Source organism: Bos mutus, chromosome 3, assembly GCF_027580195.1.
Source record: "Bos mutus isolate GX-2022 chromosome 3, NWIPB_WYAK_1.1, whole genome shotgun sequence".
In the NCBI taxonomy this organism is placed as follows: Eukaryota; Metazoa; Chordata; class Mammalia; order Artiodactyla; family Bovidae; genus Bos; species Bos mutus.
In genome coordinates, this window is record NC_091619.1 from 95,449,614 (window position 1) to 95,474,207 (window position 24,594).

Here is a 24,594-nt window from a genome sequence, read left to right on the forward strand (position 1 = left end):
GCAGACCCACAAAGGCACCCAGAAAAGGCTCAAAAGCTGTTAGTTATGGTTAGTGCCACACAGCTGGAGGTGTCAGAGCTGGGATCTGAATCCAGGCCCATCTAGCTCAAAGCCACTTGATCTTAATTCAACCTATTGCCACGATGACTAAAAGTAATGGAAAGGGCTGTGTCTCAGCACAGGTTTTCTGACTCACTCTTTGCAGGAATATTCCTTTGGAATAGAAAACCCTCCTCTGAGAGGCCTGACCCCACCCCCAGGCAGTGGCTGAGTCTCCTCTGGGTTCCCATGCCCTGTGCGTCCCTCGGTCCACACAGCAGTCACTCGAAATCCTCCTTATCCACTTACAGCCCCGTCTGCCTCTGCTGAGTTCCTGAGAGCAGGGAACCGAGCACAGAATTTCAACACAGGTTGGAACATCACCCCATGTTGGAATGTTTCTCACATAAAAAGTTTCCCTTTAACAGTAGCAGGTAGGAAATGTAAGTGTGTTAATAAACCATGGGGCTGGCAGTTGTAAAATATTAATGATTTCTAGAATTGAAAATGCAAATAGCTGTCTGGAACTCCTCCACTTGGCATTAAAGAGAAGGGCTTTGAAAGGACATGTGGGAAACTCGGGGATTGGAGAATATGGCCTTGCTGGAAGATGAGGAGACAAATAGCCATTTACCGCCCTGTCACTGCCACATTAGCAGCATTACAAAGCGAGCACCAGTTCCTCCGAAGGCAAGTCAGTCACATGTGCTGTCTGACGGCAGGGCTTTAAAGTGAGCGACTGGCTTGTCCATCCACTCCAACGTTCACACGCGGAGCACCTACTATGAGCCAGGGAGGAGAGGGCGCAACCCCTGCAACATAAGACCTTCACTTCACCCTCAAACCAGAGAGAAATGTGGGCTGGGGGAGACAGGAGATCCCAGTCCAGCCCTGATCAGTTCAGTCCACAGCTGGGCTGTGACCCAAGTGAGGGGAGGGGGCTGGTCTGGGGGAAGCGCTCACCCCACAGCACTGGCTCGTCTGTGAACTCTGCAGACAACTAAGCATACCCTCCCCAGCCCTTGGGTCTCGAATACAAAACATGCTTCCCATTTTTCAAATCGTGTGTGGTTGCGTGCATGCGTGCTAAGTCACTTCAGTTGTGTCCAGCTTTGAGACCCTATGGACTGTAGCCTGCCAGGCTCCTCTGTCCATGAGATTCTCTGGGCAAGAATACTGGAGTGGGTTGTCATGCCCTCCTCCAGAGGATCTTCCCAACCCAGGAACTGAAGCCATGTCTCTTACGTCTCCTGCATTAGCTGGTGAGTTCTTTACCACTCGTGCCACAACAAGTCCAGGGCGTGGTTACTAGATGGTAAGTTTCTGGAAGGCAGCCTCATGACTGCATCTTCTCACCGTCTCCAGCGCTCAGCACTGGCACTATGTGGCAGGGACCAGGAGAACTGGCAGGGGCAGCTTGCCAAGTACCAAAGTGGGGTGAGAGAGCGGGGTGCCAAGGATGGATAGTCACCCCGTGCGGTCACCCCATTGTGGCACTGGCTGCCTTGAGGGGGCCCCACATCTCAGTGCCGTCAGCTACCCTCTCCCTGCCAGAGACAGGCTGGGCTGCACTGCCCTGTGGAGCTCCAGAGGCACCCAGCCTCCTGCCAACTGACGCCAGCTTCTTTTCGATGTATTCATGGTGTCAGGCAGTCAGGAACACGTCCTGGGAAGGCCCCTGTCTCTCTATGCGGGCCTCGCCAGTCCTATCCTGTTTCCCTCTGTGCTCAGAGACTAGCTTTCAAAAGGTACACTTTGTTCCTGATTCTCAGAAATCGAGAGCAACAAGCTGTCCTGTCACTGGTGTCCCCGACAAGTTCTGAGTCCTAACAGGAACTTTATTGTGGGGTCTGTGCATCTGGATTTGGATGGTTTTAGCCACTTCCTGCTTCCCTCTGGCTCTTTGCTGTGGTATGGATGTGTGAGGTTATGAGTACGGGGAAGCTCTGGATAAGTGAGGCACCGAGCTGGAGGGGAAGGAGCACCAGGTTCTGGAGTCAGTGACCTGGGCTTTATCCAAGCACAGCTTGTGTAAAGACTCTCACCACCTGTGGGGTCTGAGGGTGGGGATTAGAGCCCTGCCCTCTGGGAGCCGCCTGAACAGAAGGAGATTATATGATAACATGCCCCAGTGCCCACACAGATCAGCTGCTCGGCCCTCAGGATCTCCCTTTCTCTCCCCTGTCCTCCCAGGATCCTGGTTTTCCTATCTCCTGGTGTGCATACATTTGAACCCCTCTATGTCTCTAATTGCAAGCATATTAATCCTCCTCCTTCATCCTTTGAAAATGCCTTTCCTCCTTCTCCTCATGCACACGGCTTGCATTTATGTTATAAATCCAATCTGTTTGCTCTAAGCTTTTTGAGTTCCCAGAGAGGCTGCATCGGTATTATCTTAGTACTTCTTGTCCTGTTCCAGGAAGGGACTGTGTCTGTGAGAAGTTATCCACTTGACGTATGCATGTTTTCTTGTCCACTCACCCCAGCGCCCTCTCCTTGATGTTAAGACCAACGTGCCCTAATTAGAGCCATCTCAAGCCAGCTCCTGGGTCCTCCAAACCTCCAGGATCACAGCTTTTTCAACCTGGAGTGGGGCCATGAGACCACCTAGCCCTACCCTCTCTTTCTGCAGATGACATAATAAAGAGACCAAGACCCAGGGAGGAGAGAGCCTGGCCCCAGCTCACAATTGGCCAGTGGTTCTCCATTGTGTTTGTGTGGGAGAGGAATAATTTTCTTGAGCTCCGCCCCCCAAACCCACCTTGGTTGGGGCAGGGGTATGGGGTTGAGGAGTGTTGTGTATTAGTATTTTAAATTTTTTCGCCTCCGATTTAGCCAATTCTATGTACGTATGTATGTATTTTTGGCTGTGCTGGCCTTTGTTGCTGGGCACAGGCTGCTCTCTAGTTGTGATACACGGGCTTGTCTTGTTGCAGAGCGTGGGCTCTAGGGTGCTCTCGAGGGCGTGTGGGCTCAGTAGTTGTGGCACCTGGGCTTAGTTGCTCCAAGGTATGTAGAATCTTCCCAGACCAGGAATCGAACCTATGTTCCCTGCACTGGCCCATGTGCCCCAGGGATAGTCTGAGGCAGAATTTGCATACAGAGTCCAGGTTTATCCTAGAAGCCTTATGCTCAGAGTATATAACCTCCCTCTATGAAAACACCCCCTGAAAATAAGTTCTTATAAATTAAGCTTTTATAATTTATTTTATCCAAGAAAGACTCTTTTCAGCCTGAATCAGAAAGCCATGAAGACAGTAGGGATAGATAATTTCCTTAGCCAGGTTAACAGGGATTTATTCTTTTACCAGCTATAGAAATATCAGTTTGGAGAACGGATACAAATAGGGCTTCATTCGTGCCCACACTGCAACATACAACCCCTTGCCCCTCCCTTTGGCAGACCTGGGTTGCCCGGGCCTTGTTGCTCCACTGGACTGCCCGGCTAATGGGATATTGATAGCCTTCCCAGTCAGACACTACAGCTTCTTTTACAGAGAATTTGGCCAATCCAATTTGCAAGCAGCATGCCCAGGGCTTTAGCAGCCTGCCATGGTCTCTGTTCTGTTCTGCTGAGTGTGTGCCATGCACTCGGTGGTGATGCTGTGGTCCAGAAGTGGAGAAATCATTCAAGAACTGATCATATGTTTCTGACCCAACATGAAAATCCAATTCACTATGAGACCTTGCTTAAGTCACTTTCTCTCTTAGCGCATTGGCTGTAAACTGGGGGAGATTAACTAGACCATAAACTCAGCTCTCATCATCTCTGCTGTGTGACATAAGGCAGCATCCTTAACTTCTCTGATCCTTATGGTGGTGGAAACATCCTCACTAGACCAAAACAGAATTACTACAGGGAGAGCTGGTATTGGGTGTTGCTGATTGCCGTTAGTCCACTTAACGGTGTATGTTTTAAATCCGTTATCGAGGACTGCTGCATGCTAGGCGGCTTCCTTGCAGAGCTCACATCATTTTGACACAGTCCTTTTGTTTGAGCCACATTGATGCAGCTGCTCTGACACAAGTGTTTTGAAATGGGGACGTTTTGACACAGCTGGGAAAACAAACCATTACACCACCAGTTTTTCAGTAAATGTTACCAAACAATATGCTTGTGAGACATTTCAGGCTATCTCCCCTGGTCAAAGCATCCCTGACCTCCCCTCTGGCAGGGGTTTCAGAGAGGGGAGAGGTTGGGCTCAGAGTAGGCTCCTGGTCAAGTTGGCCACAAAGGAGGCAGGGGCAGTGAGGAGCTGGTGGGAGTGAAGGACAAGGAAGGTCAGACATGCTCAGATGTGTGCGGGGTGAGGGGGCGGGGGTCTGCGTCACACAGTACCTGGTAATTTTCAAAAACAATTTCACATTTACATGTAGCCATTTCAAAACTCTTGCATCAAAACAACCATGTCAAAATGCCCTTCTCTGTCTCAGACAAAGGAAATGAATGCCAGAGAGAGATAAACAAGACAGGGCTTCTGCCCCCCAAAAAGCTCAGAGTCACCAGAGGGGAAAGGCAGGCCAAAAAGAGAAGCAAATTACTTTTATATTATACCACCAGGCAATTGCTGTAATAGCGGAAGGGGCGAGGCAGGAACAGAGCAGACAGCACCTGACTCTGGCTAGGGGGTGGGGAGGGGGTGACTGGGAGCTCAAGGAATATTTACGGAATGATCAGGAATAGTAGATGTTAACTGAGGGTTCACCTTGTGACAAGCACTGGTATTTATTTTAGCTCATTTAGTCCTCACAACTATTATTATTCCCATTTTATGGATAAGGAGACTGAGGCTCCCCAGAGTCACGTGAGTGACTCCCAAGACCTCATAGCTTGTGAGTGGCAGAGACAGAGTTGGATAACAGGCACACCTAAGGTCCTGCTCACACCCTTGCGCTCTGTGGCCTCTTTGCGAGGGATGGCAGTCCCTTGGGGAGAAGGGACACAGGTGTTACGATTCATCAGACTGGGGTCCACTGTGTTCTCACCACTTAACCAGGTAGATGACCTTGGAAAATCTGCTGGCCCCAAGCATCTCTTCTGTCTTCTTCCTTTGGCCCTCACCCTCCCCGGGACACATCACTCAATGCCTGTTAGCTGTACTCAATGACCCCATAAACATGCAGTCAGTCATCATGGGCATCCACCTGCGGGTGTGGAACCATGTTATAACCAGGTCCACAAACAGTTACTGAGACAGAGTTTCCTGAGCTGCCATTTTCATGGGAAGAGACCCAAGGGGTAAGGAGCCAGACAAGATGGAGAAACTAGATTGAACCCTTGTGTGAAGAGGTGTGATGAGCTGGTGAGAGAGAGCTGAGGTGAGGGGGGGTGGGCAGCAGACCTGCAGGTCAGGGTAAGTAGCCTGGGTTAGCTTCCAATGCACAAGGGTGGTGGCCACAGAAATATCTCCCTCAGTTCAGTTCAGTCGCTCAGTCGTGCCCGACTCTTTGTGACCCCATGAATCGCAGCACGCCAGGCCTCCCTGTCCATCACCAACTCCCGGAGTTCACTCAGACTCACGTCCATTAAGTCGGTGATGCCATCCAGCCATCTCATCCTCTGTCGTCCCCTTCTCCTGCCCTCAATCCCTCCCAGCATCAGAGTCTTTTCCAATGAGTCAACTCGTTGCATGAGGTGGCCAAAGTTTATTGGAGTTTCAGCTTTAGCATCAGTCCTTCCAATGAACACCTAGGACTGATCTCTTTAGAATGGACTGGTTGGATCTCCTTGCAGTCCAAGGGACTCTCAAGAGTCTTCTCCAACACCACAGTTCAAAAGCATCAATTCTTCAGAGCTCCCTACTGAGTGCCAAAGTGCTCATAAGCTGTAAAGTCCTGGGGACATGTGAACATGAAAGTCACTCAGTCATGTCCAACTCTTTGTGACCCCAGGGACTGTATAGCCCATGGAATTTTCTAGGCCAGAATACTAGAGTGGGTAGCCTTTCCCTTCTCCAGGGGATCTTCCCAACTCAGGGATCAAACCCAGGTCTCCCACATTGCAGGCAGATTCTTTACCAGCTGAGCCACAAGGGAAGCCCAAGAATACTGGAGTAGGTAGCCTATCCCTTCTCCAGCGGATCTTCCCGACCCAGGAATCGAACGGGGGCCTCCTGCATTGTAGGCGGATTCTTTACCAACTGAGCTATCAGGGGGACATGGAAGTTTGTTATAATTATTCTTACTTTCCCCTCATTACGGACTCTTCTTGCCTTCCGTAGTCTGTGTGACCACATCACAGGTGAGGCGTGAGTTGGTTCTCAGAGCCTCGAACAAGCTAGCTTCCCTGGCTCCTCTGAAGATGTTGGTGTGGAGAGGGAAAAAAAAAAAAAAAATTACACTCTTTAATAGAAATACTTTTCCTTCATTAAATGAAATCTCCAAAGCCCAGTAGCATTTTCGGTGCTTATATGAAGATGCCAGTGGGGATTTGAGATTGAAAGTGGTGTTTTTAGACAAGTCGATGAAGATCTCAATAGGAAAGAAAGAACACTCTTCAAATCTAAATTCCTCCAGCACCAGGCAAGACAGATCTTCGGCTCAGGGCCCGGATCACATTACTCTCAGCCCTACCGGGAAACACTTTTCCTGAAGCATTTCGAGCGCTCATAAATATTGGTTCTCTGTTTGGGGTGATTGTATTAATAGTGTCTTTCCAAGGCTGCAAACCATTTGACTTGAATTTCTGTGTATACCTCAACTCTGATAACTTTGTACAAAAGTAAAAAACTGGAGAATTTGTAGGAGTCGGAGTCAGAAGCACATGCATGCTTGCAGCTGCCCACGTTTACACGCAGAGCAACATCTTTTATCTGGTGTAGCTGGGGAATGAGCTTTTCCCCTTGGAGGTGTCAGGAGAAAGACTGGTCTCAGGGGACAGAAAGACTGGGTTCAAATTCCAGCGTAACTCGTGCTAGGTGGATGGCTCTGGGCAATGCATTTAACTGCAAATTTCTTGTCTGTGATATGAGGAAAACAGCACAGTTCTCCCAGGACCTGGTGAGACCTGGGTCATGAAGTATGGAAAGTGCCTGGCTCACTGGAACCACTCAAAGCCTGTTCCTTCCAACCACCTCTCTGATAACTTATTAGATTCATCAATTTCATGGCAATTATTCACATTATCTGTTGCTACGTAATGACCTTCCCCAACCCCAAATTTAGAGCTTACAATGACAATTATATTGTACTTTGCAGAGAATCCACAAGCCTGATGGCTCCTTTCTGCTCCACGCTGTCTGAGCCTTCAGGAGGGCAAGCCCCACAGCTAATTTTACAGATGGAAAAACAGAGATGGGAGGGGCCAGAGGGAAGGGGTCCTTCTAAAGCTATGTAGCAAGTTAAGGAAAGCTCTTTTCTGAAGACCACCACTGTGCCAGGTCCTGTGAGGGGTAGAAAAAAAAAAGGCAGTAACTGTTGAGTTGGTGAGCTCCCCCACCCCACCCCAGACCGCAGTAAATCCACTGGAGGGGTTAAATTTACATTCTCAACATCTGATTGCTTTCAGTTCAGTTCAGTTCAGTTCAGCCGCTCAGTCGTGTCCGACTCTTTGCGACCCCATGAATCGCAGCATGCCAGGCCTCCCTGTCCATCACCAACTCCCGGAGTTCACTCAGACTCACGTCCATCGAGTCAGTGATGCCATCCAGCCATCTCATCCTCAGTTGTCCCCTTCTCCTCCTGCCCCCAATCCCTCCCAGCATCAGAGTCTTTTCCAATGAGTCAACTCTTCGCATGAGGTGGCCAAAGTACTGGAGTTTCAGCTTTAGCATCATTTCTTCCAAAGAACACCCAGGACTGATCTCCTTCAGAATGGACTGGTTGCTTTGGCCCCTCAGCAACTCCAGACTTGGGAGTATGGTGAGTCAAGCCCTTCCTCGCCTTTTCCCTGGCTTCCTCCTCCACAAGACAGGGATTCTCTGCCCTCAAAGGGCCAAGGGAGGCTCGCCTAGCAGCTAGCAGATGCTCAATAAATGGCATCCATTAAAAGAAGGATCAAAAAAATAAATAAATAAAAGAAGGATCAGTTCTCTGCTCCGCCTCTGAGCATCCCAGCGCCTGCCCCGTCAGCCCGCATCGCTGGGAAAGCAGGAGAGGGCTCTGATTTCAACTAGCAGGTTGGCTGAACTCTCGCCTTTCAGTGTGGAAAAATCCATTACCGAGAAGTCATTTGTCAAAGCCAACTGTTTAGCTGCTTTAATTTACATATTTATCAAGTTTGATTAGAATGTATTGTCTTCGACTTTCATCCTAGCTTTCACCTCTTCTCACCCTCTTTTCCTGGGGAAACTGTTTTTGTTGTCCTTGTTGTGAAAGGGCAACTCGTAATTCAATTTGCATTTGCTAATAAGCCTGAAACTGAACCTGGTGAGAGATTTCTGGAGGCTGGGACAGATGAAAGGTAGAGCACGCGTTAGGAAAAACCTGGGCACTCAGTTCTAGCCTGATGCACTCACACCACCAAAGGGCGAACCAGTGCTCTACAACTAGTCCACGAGTATTTATTGAGTACCTTCTGTGTGCAAGGCCCTGGGAAAACAACTTGTGAAAAAGACAGGCAAAGTCATAACCCTAGTGTTGCTTAGTCTAGTGACTTCAGTTACCACATCTGTAGGATCAAGCAGTTGGACCGAGCAACTTCTAAGTGTCTGCAAGCTACCACTTCTGAACACATTCTACGTGTCAGGTCGTGGGCACAGACCCAGTGCATTATCTCAGTGCTCACAAGCCCCCTGTCAGGCTGATACCATTATCCTCATTTTGCAGGTGAGGAAATGAACCATCTCAAAGGTCAAGGTCACGTGTGGCAGGATTTGCATTTAACCTTTCTTCTGTCTGACTTCACAGTTCAGGTTTATGACTGCAAAGCCAGGCTTGATTTTTCTTCTTCACTAGTCTTTGAGCTCCTGGCTGGCAGGAATAGTGTCTGATTTCTCTCTATGTCCCTAGTGGCCAGCCTAAAGTGTGTCATATGATCAATTAGAAGATATGTATAGAATTGAACTAAGAAAAAGAGTCCTTCATCCTCAGCCTTCTTGTCCTTTGGCCTCAGATGTGCCTTGCGCGCCTTGGCTGCTTCAGTTGAAGGCCGGTGTCTCAGATGCTGTGTGTACCACCCCATCCCCCTGCAGGACCAGTTTCCCCAGTTCCCAGGAGTGCTGGTGCCTGACAGCTCACAGCTGAGTCTCTCCTGGGAAACTACACTCAGCTGTAGGAAGCTGCCTTGCCTGAGGCTCCACCTCAGGCCTGCCGGCAGCCCACATCCAGCAGCTTGTCCATGCAGGACCCAGGGCCAGCCCCACTGCCTCCAAGAACAGCTCTGCAGGGCCCTCCTGGCCCGGAGCTCCCCTTGGGATTGACTAAAGTCACTGTTGAGACTGTCCCAATCCTGTTTAACTCATCTCTCATAAGAGATGCCGGGAGCAATCCGTGTGAAGCTCCTCCTGCACGGTCTCCCTCAGCCTCCCAGCCTGTTTCCCAAGAGACCTGATCTTCATAGGGACTCAGGGTGGGCGGCTCTGATTCTGACTTTCAGGAGGAGCTTGGAGAGTGCTGGGGTCAAAATAGGTCATGAGGACATCCCTGGCAGTCCAGTGGTTAGGACTCCACACTTCCACTACAGGGGACACAGGTTCGGTCCCTAGTCAGTGAACTAAGATCCCACTTACTGAGTGGTACAGCCAAAAAGAGAAAAAGGTAGTGGCAGAGAGAGTCTTTCTACTCCCGGAAGGCTGCCTCCAGGCCCACAGTCCCAGTCGTGCAGGCTTTATAGGGGCCCAGCAGGGCAGCCTTGCTGGGCGGTGCTGCCCCAGGACGGTCAAGGTGACAACCGGTCCTTGCCATCCACGTCTCAGGCCCATCGCCTTTCAGCTTCCTTTACTGCCCTGGCAGGAACCCCTGGGTCCTCTCTAAGCACCAGTCTGTAGGAACATTGCCCGGGTCAGCCCAGCGATATGAGACGTGGCTGCTTGGACGTTGGAGCTCTGTGCCCTGGATTCCAGACCTGGCTCCATTCCACCCCTCTCCAGCTGTGTGACCTGGGGCAAGCGGTTTGTCCTTTCTGGGCCTCTCCCTTCATCTTCACAGTGAGGCCGTTCCACACAGTGATCCATCAGGCTTTGCAGTTCTGCTCGTCTCTGCTGCTGCTGCTAAGTCGCTTCAGTCGTGTCCGACTCTGTGCGACCCCATAGGAGTGTCCAATAAGTTAGAGGCCTCCTTGCTGCATTCTAAAGCCAAAAAGTGGATTTAATGTGGTAGACATCTGAGGTGTCCCAGGGAGGCGGACGCTCCTTTCCCAAAGGCCTGAAATTCAAGCATTAACACTTCATTTCTCGAGTGTTTCTCTGTCAGGAGAAACTCTTCTCAAGGGAAATCTTTATTTTCTTCTCCCACCTCATCACAGGAAGAACATTCAGTCCCTGACCCTGGACATGGATGAGTCTACCTGGTAGATGTAAAGTTTGAGGTCCTGGGAGTTCAGAGCCTCACTGAGGGACTGTGACCCAGAGGGAGGTGGATGAATCAGTGGGAGAACTGAAAATAAACTTTGCCAGCCCCGCTGTTTTCTCGAGGCAGCTCGGAGACTCAGAGGAGCAGAACAGATCTGAGCTGTGGTTCTCAGGCCTACCTGAGCCAGGCAGTGAATGATTCATGACCAGATGAGGGGGCCAGATCGAGCTCTGAATTCAGAGGAGGGTGAGGGCGTTGTAGTCTGGGAGGATGGGAAAGGCTTTTGGAGGAGTTGGGGCAAAGACAGAAAGTCTAAGAAATTGAAGGTTTGCTTGGGAATATAGTGGCAAGGCCAGTCTGAATAAAGAATATTTTATAGGGGTTTATAGAATATCTAATAGGGGAGTTATTTTGCCTTTGAAGAGATGTGGGATGTTCAGTGATGTCTGAAGCTGTTTTTGATTGTCACGGGAGGAGGGTTGCCCGGCATCTGTGAGTAGAAGCTGGAGATTCAGCCTACAGTGCACAGTGCAAGGCTCCACACAGAGTTCCCTGCTGCCATGTCAATTCTCATGGCTTGTGGCTCAGTAAATGGTACCTGCTGTTACAAGCAGAGCCCTGGGGCAGGGGCAGAACATCTCTCACTTAAGCTTTATCTTGTGAGCTAGGGAATATTATTCTTACTTTACAGAGAAGAGAACTGAGGCTCAGAATGTGTAAGGAATTCACTCATGGCCTGACATCTAGTCATCTACAGGGCCTGGATCTGAGTCCCAATCTGTACACCCAGGAAGCCAGCAGGCTTTCCATTGGACCCCCTCAGGGGATAGAAGAAACACTGGGACCAATGTCCAGCTCAGTCTCCCCTGTCCAGCTCTCCCGCTCCTGCTGGATTTACCCTCAGTCACTTGGGCTGAGCCAACCCTGGGTGTTTTTGCTTTCGACAAGTCTCATCTCTACCCAGATGCATTCACTGGTTCTCCAATGCCTCCAGGAAAGCTCTATTGATGTCTCCTAAACCTGCATGTTCCCATAAAATTATATACAAGAAATCCTGCACCTGGAGCATGTTCTTATATAATTCCTAGCTGCCTGTTCCCTGTTTATCGTCAGTATCAGCAACAAAACAAAGCCCTCACATTACCTTCAACATGACATATTGTGTAGGGAAAACTACAGAACTGTTGAGCTGATGGAATCAGATACAACACAATAGTAACACCAGAATGACCTAGGACCAGTCCTGGATGAGTATTAGTTTCATCTTTCCCTCCTCAGAGGAGACATAGCAGAGCAGAGTCTGGAAGGCCGAGTAGGAGTAAGCCTGGCAGACGAGCTGGGGGCTGGCATTCTAGGCAGAGACAAGCACGCGCCCAGGTGTGGAGGTGTGGGGAGAAAATTCGTGCTTAGGGAGCTGCCGAGAGTCAGCTGAGGCTGGGGCCTGGGGAAGGGGCTGGAGAGGCGAGCGGCCGTCTACTACCAGAGACCGAGGATGCCAGACAAAGGAGCCTGGGCTTGCCCAGAGGACAGCAGAGTGCTGCCCACGAGTTGTAAGCAGAGGGAGTGGTGTGCTCCTGTTTGGTTCTGGAAAGACCACTTTGGTGGCTGGGCGGAGGATGGGCTGGTGAGGATGGTGCCAGCCCAGGGGACAAGACTGTTCTAGTCCAGAGTGTGCTGTGGTTGCTGCCAGGGTTTCCTTTTCTCCAGCTCATTTATAGTGTGGACCTGTTTTAGTCCCAGAGTATGAGAGACAAGATGGCAACTGGGCTGGTTTGGAAATCAATGGGAGGGTACTTTCTTGACTTCATGATGCCTTCAGGGATCTTAAATTCAAGAAAATGAAAAGGCTTATCTGTTAAAAAAAAAAAAAAATCCATCTCCTGTTAACATTCTGCACTCCCCTCCCAGGTCCCCACCTGTTTCTTTCTTCACAGAACACCTTACTGCTCCTGACAAGTTATTGTCAGAGTTATGGCAGGAGAGACAGGGAACAAAACCAACAATGTGAACTTCTGGGAGATTTTTGTCCTCAGAGGGCCCAGCTGGTGCTCTCTGGGACTTCTTGGCATCTTGGTTGGTACCTCTACCAATCACAGATTCACTCCTTGGTAATTGATGAGATGGATGGAGATTCTCCCTCCATCCTGACACCAAGGTTGTGGCTCTGGTCCTCACTCGTGCATCAATAGAAGAGATGCAAAGTTTCTTAAGTTCTACAATCAACTAGGGGAAGTGTAGTTATCTCCAGGGGAATTAGTTATCTATTGCTGCCTAACTCATTACTCTAGAATTCAACATTTTAAAACAATAGTTATTATCTCTTTGTTTCTGTGGGTCAGGAATGCAAGAGCATCTCAACCAGCTGATTCTGACCCAGTGTCTCTCATGAGGGACAGTGGCGCAGATTGTAAAGAATCTGCCTGCAATGCAGGAAACCCAGGATTGATCTCTGGGTCCGGATGATCCCCTGGAGAAGGGAATGGCTACCCACTCCAGTATTCTTGTCTGGATAGCAAGCTGTTGGCCATGGCTGGAGTCATCTGGGGCGGGACGCTCCTCACCAGGAGGACCTCTCCACAGGCTGTATGAGTGTCATGTTACGGCAACCAGAGCAAGTAATGAGAGAGAGAGAAAGTACATCCAAGATGGAGGCCACTGACTTGTAGCCTAGTTTCAAAAGCCAGGCACCATCACCTCTATAGTGGTCTATCTGTTAGAGCAACTGTCTAAGATCAGCCCACTCTGAAGGGAAAGGACGTCACCCCTTGAAAAAAAGAAATTAGCAAATAATTTGTGGCTGTATTTTTTAAAACCGCCACTAGAATTATAATCTCCAAGAGGTAGCATGACACAGTGGTTAAGTGCATAAATTTAAGATTAATAAAGACCTGGGTTTATCCTGGCCCCCACATTTGCTCCTTAGGCAGGTTTTTGACAAGTTGCCTAATCTTGCTAGATCTCAATTTCCTGTAAAATAGGGGTAAGAATAGTAGATGTTTCATTGGATAGGCATGGAAATTAAAAAAGATCATGCATGTGAAGTGCCTGGCAGCGAGTAAGCACTGAACATAACACTACTTAATTGCCGCTGTAGCTGGATAACATTATTATCCTCCTTCACAAGAGGCAGAGGGGGTAAGAAGACAAGTGGGATCAGACTGCCTGGCTGGGGACTCTGGCTCTGCTGGCCATTAGCTCTGGGCAAGTCACTTATTGTCTCTTGGCCTTGGTTTTCTGTAAAATGAAGATAATAATAGCTAGTGCCTGGCCACCTAACAGGTGCTCAGTAAACATTTTCTGAATAAGGAAATGGTGGCTGATAGAGGGATACAACTCCTCTATCAAAGGGGCGTTCGCCTGTGCATGTGTTTGTGTGTGTGTTGGGATGCTACACAAAATACATTTGACTGCGAACACAGTCTGTTAACTGGGGAGCCGAGTATGGCTGTCCCAGTTCCACTTGAGAGTGCCCTGTACCCCTGAGTGTGCCCCCCTCCGAAGCCTCTGGCTCTATTTTCCCTTGTGTGTTGTTCCTGGGCTCACTGCTCAGCTTCTTCACAACCTTGGCTTTGTTCAAGCATACTTCCTTCATCATCCCTGCTGCCTCCACCAAGAATATATTTAATTGGCTTTGCACAAGACTAGGGATTTGGTGACAGGAGGGGAGGTGGGAGGTGGGTAGACCCATGTCACACAACCTCAGAACTGCTACATTACCTTAAATTGATTTTGCAAATGAAAGCTAAAAGCTAAGCAAAGGCGACCCATCCATTTTGCCTAAAGATGATTATAATGCTCTTTTACGGCCTCCTAAATGACAAAGCAATTTGTTACCTGCCTACATCAACATTTGCTTATATTAGCACCCGGGATGCTTGATTTTTATTAGCCCCACGTTATCATTTTATGAAGACACAGGGGCTCAGTAAAATTAGTGTGCAAATAGAATGCCCATTTTGCATTTCCCTGTGGTCAGCAGAAATGCTGAATGCAATTGAGTTGATACCAGGTCAGGGGAGACATCCATAAAGGTAGCCTTCACTGCAGCCTCGGTAATGCCATCTATCATTTCTGTGCTGCTGGGAGAGACGGGGTCCGTGTGAGACGGTGTTTTTGAAAAGGGCTTGGTGGTGTTTTTGTCTTTTGTATTTTAAGTGAAAAAGCAACATACATACTAAGACATAGCTCAACTCCCACCAGCAATAAGGAATGAAAGCAAACTCTCTCGTGTGCACTGTAGATGGAAACGCAGTGGCTGTAGGATCTAATACTGCTGTCGGGGGATTCAGGAGGAGACAAATGGGGCAGTGAAAGGGCACTAGCCCGGCACTCTGCCACTGCTCCTGTGTGACCTTGGATGTGTCCCCTCCTTCTGTGAGCCTCAGTCTCCTCACTTGTGAAATGTGGTTGATACTGTCCTCCTCACAGAGGCATTATGAAGACTAAGTAAGATAATGTGTCCACATTTCTTTATAAACCATGATCTATATGAGTATATTTTATTTATTAATGCAATAGCCAGTTCCTGAGCACCTACTCTACACAGGGTCCTGGGAAAGACATTAAATATACACCATGAAAGTCACAGTTTCTCTCTTGAGGAGCTTATATTCAGTCCAAGAAGTGCTCAGGTATTGAACTCCTTTTTTAAACCATAAACTTCTTAAAAGCAGGTGAGCTTTCTCTCTCTCGCTTTGCTCATAAAAATGCTTAGCATAGAGCCGAGAACAGAGTGAGTTCTCAAGAGTGTATTTTGGCTTCGTCATATGTCTTGTTGTATTTTGGGACCTAGTATTAGGGAAGCAGAAGGCAATTATCCGAGAAGGCAATGGCAGCCCACTCCAGTACTCTTGCCTGGAAAAATCCCATTGAAGGAGGAGCCTGGTAGGCTGCAGTCCATGGGGTCGCTAGGAGTCAGACACGACTGAACGACTTCACTTTCACGTTTCACTTTCATGCACTGGAGAAGGAAATGGCAACCCACTCCAGTATTCTTGCCTGGAGAATCCAGGGACGGGCTGCCCTCTATGGTGTCACACAGAGTCAGACACGACTGAAGTGACTTAGCAGCAGTTAGCAACAGCATTAGGGAAGCAGAGACCTCAATTCTGGTCATCCAATAGACCAAGCAAGTCCTAAGCCTTCAGATCCAGGCTTAATAGGGTTAGTCTTGTTTTTGTTTTTTAAGTTTTAGTCTCTGACTTGGTACATCAACTGTTGGGATCATGAACCACATTCATAATAACCTGCCTCTAACATTGCAGAAGAAGAAAGCCTGTTGGTGATCTCTACGTCCCCTCTCCCTCCAGATTATCCTCTAACCTAGATGGGATCTTTTAATCCAACTCCATTCAGTGTTCATTTCTCTATTTCCTTTGGTTCGTTGTTCTGTGTCAATCAGCCCTTCTTCTGCCTGTGTCTAAGTACCCTCTTCCTGAGCCTCCTTTCTGGGAATGTCACTCTTGGCTACTGCCTTTGTCTAATAATATCATTGTGTTTGCCAGGTGGCATTAGTGGTAAAGAACCCTTCTGCCAATGCAGGAGACATAAGAGACTTGGGTTTGATCCCTGGGTCATGAAGATCCCCTGGAGGAGGGCATGGCAACCCACTCCCGTATTCTTGCTTAGAGAATCCCATGGACAAAAGAGCCTGGCAGGCTACAGTCCATAAGGGTTGCAAAGAGTCAGACGCGACTGAAGCAACTGAACACACACGTGCAATAGCTAAATGTTATTACACAGTTGAAACTTCTGTAGGGTCAGCAAGAGCTTGGACTCTGATTTTGGCCCATAATTTTCTAAATACTTCTTTATATCTCTAGTAATTTTTATTGCTGGATATTGTGAATTATGCATTGTTGAATATCTATATTTAGTTATCTTCCTTTAAAGAGAGTTGGACTTTATATAGCAGACGGTCAAACCATTTTGTTCAGTTCGATCCTTTTGAGATTTACTTTAAAATTTTGTTGAGTGAGTCTAGAGTGGTTTAGCCACACCACTAAGGTGTGGCCCCTTCTGGGTTCTGAATGTCCTGAATGATTAATGCAGACTTTTACTTTGAAGGTGGGGTTTCAGATGGCTCCCACCCTTCTGTGAACCCTGAGAATGTGCAGTTCACCACTCCCTGACCATTTTTTCATGATATCGTTGCCATGGAGATTCACCTCATTTATGTACATCTTGGGACCCAGCAAAGACTCATGAGGAGCTCTTTATGGATTTCTGGAATTTTTGTCTACAGATCTCCCTTTCCTCTGAAATGTACAGTTTTCCCACAACTACTACCTGTTTCAGACTCCCTGACTTCCTGAGTGAGATGCCCCTGCTCTGTCAGGACACGACTGTCTGCCCTTTGGCCTGGGGTGGGCCTCCAGGCAAACAGCTGGGACAGCCATAGGTGCACCTCACTGGTTTCCCTTTCCTCGGGAATGAGTCTTGCACTGACTCTTGTTCAATGTCTGAAAACAGTTGTTTTGTGTATCTTGTACAAACTTCTAGTTGTTTAAGATGAAAGAGAAATCTGGGCCCTCTTACTTCATTAAAGCCAAACAGAATTGGATTCTAATCTCAGATCTACTCTATGTAGCTGTGTAGGTAGAACTTGAACAAATTATATAAGCTGTCTGAGCCTCAGTTTCTGCCCCAATAAAAGGAATATTGATTGCCATGTTTCTGTAAGGATAATAAATAATGTATACAACCTGCCTGACACCAGTTGCTAACTAAATGGCAGCTGTTATTACTAATGTAAATAGCTACCTTCTTTACTCCATCATTTACTGAATTTTTACTGTGTACTCAGCAATATGTTGGAGAAGGCAATGGCACCCCACTCCAGCACTCTTGCCTGGAAAATCCCATGGACGGAGGAGCCTGGTGGGCTGCAGTCCATGGGGTCGCTAAGAGTCAGACACGACTGAGCGACTTCCCTTTCACTTTTCACTTTCATGCATTGGAGAAGGAAATGGCAACCCACTCCAGTGTTCTTGCCTGGAGAATCCCAGGGACGGGGGAGCCTGGTGGGCTGCTGTCTATGGGGTCACACAGAGTCGGACACGACTGAAGTGACTTAGCAGCAGCAGCAGCAGCAATATGTAAGCCTGTTTAATTATGACAACAACCCTATAAAGAAAGTCTTATTATCCGCATTTATGGAGCAGCACACTGAATCTCAGGATACATAACTTCCCTAGTTTCACAATCAGTGCATCTGGGATTTGATTTTGCTCATGTGACTTCTTTAGATGATTGTACTACTAATATGGTCAACTGCACAAAAGAACAGGAATGTGGTTTTTAATATTGGGTAACAAGGGACATAATACAATAATTCATCAGCAATGGCTAGGCCTTAGAGGTTGAGCAAACCCAGTGATTTAAGAGAGAAATGGAGAGAACCGTTTTCCTCCACCTTTGCCCCACGTAACAACTCCCCTCTGAAATTTCCCCTCCTCCTTAGCAACCTTCTTCCACTTTATCTTCCAGACAACCTTCGGGAGGGGGCAGAGCAGAAGGTGGTATTCATCACAGGACGAGTCCACCCAGGGGAAACACCCTCTTCATTCGTGTGTCAAGGTGAGTTGCAAGACCTCATGAGAGTACTGTGCCTAACCCCCATGTCCAACTGGGGCACTGATGGCCTCTGGGACCATGTGGCCACATGCAGAGTCCTTATCTTGGGTGACAATTTACTTCACTTCTCAAGAGGCTACACCTGATCCCCATTAGTAGTTGTCCCACTAAATGTTTATGGACTACATGTACGCATGGAAGAATGGGTGAATGAACAGACAGATGGGTGGATGTGCAAATGAATAGGAAGGGCTCAAAATAGTTCTTCTGTATTTGCGGCACTGAGAATGAGTCATAGAGTTGTCTGCACTTTCTAGCTTGGTTTCACTAGTCTCCTGCTGCTGCTGCTAAGTCGATTCAGTCATGTCCGACTCTGTGGGACCCCATAGACGGCAACCCACCAGGCTCCCCCGTCCCTGGGATTCTCCAGGCAAGAATACTGGAGTGGGTTGCCATTTCCTTCTCCAATGCAGGAAAGTGAAAAGTGAAAGTGAAGCCGCTCAGTCTCATGTCTGACCCTTAGCAACCCCATGGACTGCAGCCTACCAGGCTCCTCCGTCCATGGGATTTTCCAGGCAAAAGTACTGGAGGGGGTGCCATAGCCATCTCTGTCACTAGTCTCCAGTAGTTTACAAAAATAAAAAATCTGGCCTCCTCCCACCCACTATCACCACCAGAAAGAAAAAAGAAAAGAAAACAAAATCTGGTCCCAGGTCAATGTGTATATTGACAAAAGTGTGGTAGACTGGGGAAATAAGAATTGAAAATTATCTACTTACTTGTTCATTCAATCAGTCACTTAACGACTTTTGAAATACTTATCATGAACAGGAATGTATACTTCATATCAGACAACCAGAGGTAATTTCTCTTCTCAAATATATCTTTTTAAGATTGAACTTTGATTATGTAGTAGTTAACATATAAAATATATGTTTAGCCAGCAGTATATATACATGCATGTATGTATATATATATATATGTGTGTGTGTGTGTGTGTATCAATTAGTAGCAATATAAATATGAACAACCTCAGATATGTAAATGATACCACTCTAATGGCAACAAGTAAAGAAGAACTAAAGAGCCTCTTGATAAGGGTGAAAGAGGAGAGTGAATAAGCCGGTTTAAAACTCAACATTCAAAAAAATAAAATCATGGCATCAGGTCGCATCATTTCATGGCAAATAGATAGGGAAAAAAATAGAAACGGTGACAGATTTTATTTTCTTGGACTCCAAAATCACTGCAGATGGTGACTGCAGTCACAAAATTAAAAGACACTTGTTCCTTGGAAGAAAAGCTATGAGAAACCTAGATAGCATATTAAAAAGCAGAGACATCAGTTTGCCAACAAAGGTCCATATAGTCAAAGGTATGGTATTTCCAGTAGTCATGTATGGATGTGAGAGTTGGACCATAAAGAAAGCTGAGTGCCAAAGAATTGATGCTTTTGAACTGTGGTGTTGGAGAAGACTTTAGAGAGTCCCTTGGACTGCAAGGAGATCAAACCCATCAATCCTAAAGGAAACCAACCCTGAATATTCATCAGAGGGACTGAAGCTGAAACTGAAGCTCCAATATTTTGGCCACCTGATACAAAAAGTCATGGGAAAAGACCCTGATGCTGGGAAAAATTGACGGCAGGAGAAGTGGGCAACAGAGGATAAGATGGTTGGATGGCATCACCAACTCAATGGGCATGAATCTGAGCAAACTCGAGGAGATGATGAAGGCCAGGGAAGCTTGGCCAAGCACTGTTCTAAGCACTTTACACATTTTATGTTATTTTGTTGATTTAACCTAATATTTTGGATTTATTTGATTATATTAAGTTTTCTATGTCAGAGAAACTAATATTAGCTGTATTTTTACATATGAAAAAAACAGAATTTTGGGGAAGTTAGGTAATTTATCTCATTTTTGTCTCAAAATGCCCATGAGGTCAAAAGGATATGATAAAACCAATGGAGGTGAGACAGCATGCTGCTCTGGAAATAATGGCTATTTGCCATCCGACAGTCTTGGGGTCAAATACTGGCTCTGCCACTTCCTAGCAGTTCAGTTTCCTCAAGTGTAAATAATAATCATAATCATAATGGATTGGCCCAAAAGTTCATTTGGGTTTTTCATTATATCTCATGGAAAAAGTCAAATGAACATTTTGGGCAGCCCAATATACCAATACCTATCTGCAATGGCTGTTATGAAGCTGGCATGAGATAAATGTAAACAGACACCCAGTCCTGTGCCTGGCATGCAGCAGACCCTCAACAGATGTCACCCGTTCCTCATGGGGATCTGAGAAGAGGAGGCAGGTAATCTGCCTGGTAAACTGTAAGGCACTCTGCAAACACATAGGGTCTTCTTTTCCCAGCTCAAGTTCTTACAGGGTTGTGGTCAGGCACCGCTGCCTCCCTCTTTGTTTCAGACAAGAAGCCTGCGCTTCAGAGGGAGGGAGTGATCACCCAAAGATAAGAAGCTCAGAGGCTTGGCTAGGGGTTCTGGATCCCCCAGTCAGCCACCTTAGCTGCCTCCTTAGCATCTCACTTCCAGCTTCCTTCTTCCCCTGTCCTTGCAATAACCTCTCCCAGGGCCATCCGGATTGTACCACCTCCTTTACTGGCAGCCATCTGTCCGTTACTAATCTTGGCAGCAGCCCCATTCCCCCAGCTGATCAGATGCAACTGTTTTGTCCTTGTTTGTGAAAAGACAGTAGCCTTATTATTGATACTTTATCCCTGGCAGCCCAAGCTCCCATACCTGCCCCCTCTGTGGGCAGCAGACAGAGGGCAGGGTCACCATCCCTTTCACAGATGAGGCCTGAAGCACAGAGAAGTCTGTAGTTCTCAGGTGCTCTCCCCCTTGACCCTGCCTTCCCCCAAGAGGAGTCTGAGTGGTGCTGAGTTTATCAATGGCCTCAAGCTGTATTGCAGCTTTTCAACCAGCTCTTTAGTCTTTGGCAGAGATTTTGAATGCCTTCAACTACCTTCTCAAGGTCACCTCCAAACTCCTCAGCGTGACATTGACAATTCTCCATGACCTGGCTCTTGCCACATCTCACTATATGCCAGTCCCACCCACAACCTAATCCCTGGAAGAACTCTCTTCTTCCCACCACTGGGCTTCTGCATCTGCTGCTGCTCTGCCTAGGAAGTCTTGTGCCTACTCCTTGCCACCTGGCAAACACCCCCTCCTCTCCCAAGGTTCATTTCAAGTACCTTCTCTGGGTCAAAGGATGTTCAAACTGCTGCACAATTGCACTCATCTCACATGCTAGCTGCTCAAAATCCTCCAAGTCAGCCTTAAACAGTACATGAACCAAGAATTTCCAGATGTTCAAACTGGATTTAGAAAAGGCAAAGAAACCTGAGATCAAATTGCCAGCATCCGTTGGATCATAGAAAAAGCAAGAGAATTCCTGAAAAACATCTACTTCTGCTTTATTCACTACACCAAAGCCTTTAACTGTGTGGGATAATAACAAACTGTGGAAAATTCTTCAAGAGATGGGAATACCAGACCACCTTATCTGCCTCCTGAGAAATCTGTATGCAGGTCAAGAAGCAATAGTTAGAACCAGACATGGAATAACACACCGGTTCCAAATTGGGCAAGGAGTATGTCAAGGCTGTATATTGTCACCCTGATTATTTAACTTCTATGCAGAGAACATCATGCAAAATGCTGGGCTGGATGAAGCATAAGCTGGAATCCATATTGCTGGGAGAAACATGAATAACCTTAGGTATGTAGATGTCACCACCTTTATGGCAGAAAGCAAAGAGGAACTAAAGAACCGTTTGATGAAAGTGAAGGAGAGTGAAAAAGCTGCCTTAAAGCTCAACATTCAAAACCCGAAGATCATAGCATCCAATCCCATCACTTCATGGTAAATAGATGGGGGAAAAGTGGAAACAGTGACAGATTTTATTTTCTTGGACTCCAAAATCACTGCAGCCATGAAATTACAAGACACTTGCTCCTTGGAAGAAAAGCTATAACCAATCTAGATAGCATATTGAAAAGCAGAGACATTACTTTGCCAACAAAGGTCCATCTAGTCAAAGCTATGGTTTTTCCAGTAGTCGTGTATGGATGTGAGAGTTGGACCATAAAGAAAGTTGAGTTCCAAAGAATTGATGCTTTTGAACTGTGGTGTTGGAGAAAAGACAACATGTGGTGTTGTCTCCTTTGGACAGCAAGGAGATCCAACCAGTCCATCCTAAAGGAAATCAGTCCTGAATATTCATTGGAAAGACTGATGCTGAAGCTGAAACTCCAGTACTTTGACTGTGTTCTGATGCAAAGAACTGACTCACTAGAAAAGACCCTGATGCTGGAAAGATTTAAGGCAGGAGAAGGGGAAGACAAAGGATGAGATGGTTAGATGGCATCACCGACTCAATGGACATGAGTTTGAACAAGCTCTGGGAGATGGTGAAGGACAGGGAATCCTGGCATGCTGAAGCCCATGGGGTCGCAAAGAGTCAGACACGACAGAGCGACCAAACTGAACTGGGGCCCCTGGCCCCGACCCTTCAGCCCCCTGCCTTGGCTCTGCATTGTGGGTTGCTCAGTGGTCATCTTTTTTGCCCCAATTTGTTACATGTTTGTTTTGCATTTTTTTGTTCTCCCTCTAAACCTGAGCTTTTTGAGGCCCAGGGCTGGATCTTAGATTGCCATTTTCTGCATTTGTGAAATGGGTATTGTCTTATTCACCTCATGGGACTATTTGAGGAGCAAACTCTGTCTTGGCTTAGGATACTAAATCTGAGTTCAGAAAGAGGAACCTCCAGTTCACACAGTCAGTCAAGTGCAGGAAGAGCTTTGAAGTTGGGTCTCCCAAGCCTTTACCCTCTCAGGGGTGGGAAGCACTAGAAGGCCAAGCTTCTCACCTGGAAGAACTCAGTGCTCAGGCTGCCCCACAGGATCCAATATGCATGTGCAGGTGAGGCTGCACAGGCTCGGGGGCTGAGGTGGCACGCCCAGGACCACACAGCTAATCCATGGTGGATGTGGCCCTGGGGCCTGTCTCCCAAGTCCTGGTCTTCCTCTGTCCCCATCTCTGTAACTTTCCCTTGAGATACACAGTTCATCCTTCCTGAGACAGCTGAACACAGGCAGCGTTTCGCCAGTGAGGAACAGAGGCAGGGTCTTTCCCGAAGGTCTCCCAGCCCCCTGGGGACACCCTAGACTACAGCCGCGTGGGGCGCAGCTCAGGCTCTCTTCCCCAGACCCAGGTCTCAGCTGGACCCCTCCCCAGCCTCCCTTGTTCTGGGGAGGGTGATAGAATCTAAGGCCTGAAAGGATGAGAACCTTTGGTTCTGTTAACTCTTTTTCCCTATTAACTGGCTCCGTGACCTTGAGCAGAGGACAGACATGTGAGGCCTGGTCATCCCCATCTGGCTGGGACCTCGGTTCTCGCAACCGAGCTGCTGCTGCACCTGCTGCTGGGAGCAGAGTGAAGTCCTGTTGTGGCAGAGCTCAACGTGGGTGGCATTTAGGGGGCAGGGCTGTGACTTTCTCAAGGCTCTGCTTGGTGGGGGGATGGCTGCTTCCCCAAACCCCCACTCTTGGCCTCCAAGCAGCTGAACTGTCCTTCCTCTGAAGCTCCAATGTGAGAGGTCAAGGCCACCCCTGCATGGTCCTGTAGCAGCGTGTGTGTGAGCTGGATCTCTGGAGCCTCGCTGCCTGGAACTAAACTTCGGCCCTCCCACTCCGTGTACGGTGACCTTGGGGATGTTCCACAACCTCTCTGGGTCTCAGTCCCTTTTTCCCTAAAGGGAAATAATAATAGGAATTCTGCCTCAGAGGGTTGTTGTGGAGATGAAATGAGTTAGTGTCCATAAAACATGTAAGATGGTGCTTGGTGTGCAGTCAGCACTGAGTAAGTACTATTTATAGAGAGGGAGGCAGCATTGATGGGGCATCTTCCAGGTGCCCAGAGTGCTTCCTCTAATCCTCACTGGGAACCCAAACCCAGGTGCGTGACTCCTGTACCCCATGTGCTGCCTTCCTTCCTCGGCTCCTTCCCCAAAAGAGCTATTAGCTCACCCCTTCCATTTACCTGCTGGGAGACCCGGCTGCAAGTTAGAAGTTTGGCCCAGACTTGACCTCAGGTCCAGGGAGTGTTCTTGCCCTGAAGCTTCCTGGAGTTGGTGGGACATCGCTCACTGAAAAGTCCCATCTGCAGAGCACTTGTCCACTCCAGGCCCTTTGTAAATGAATCCTTAAGCCCACCTGTGTGAAAGGCTGCCATGGAGAGGTACACCTACGTCTGGAGGTGGCTGGGCAGTGGGCAGAGCTGAGGTTTCAGACTTGAGCCACCGGGACACCTGAGTCAGAGTCCCATCACTCTCATCCCCTCACTGGGACCCCCATCAAGTCCTTAACTCTCAGAGCCTGTTTCTCTGCCTATAAAATAGCAGCAACCTGGTCCTCCAGGGCCTGCTGTGAGGATTTATGGAGCCCCCCTCCAGCTGCCAAGGGGCCCACCAGGCCCTCCCTTGGAAGCTCACTCCTCAGGGG

General features: G+C 47.9%; 1 protein-coding gene across 1 annotated transcript in view; it reads left to right on the top strand.

Moving 5' to 3' along the window:
* Positions 1-24,594, top strand: part of AGBL4 (AGBL carboxypeptidase 4) — a 1,467,493-nt gene that overhangs the window by 1,314,097 nt on the left and 128,802 nt on the right. Inside the window, exon 7 of the mRNA XM_070364879.1 lies at positions 17,977-18,066. Within this exon, the coding sequence (XP_070220980.1) occupies positions 17,977-18,066 (90 nt within the window). The remainder of the gene's footprint in view (positions 1-17,976; positions 18,067-24,594) is intronic.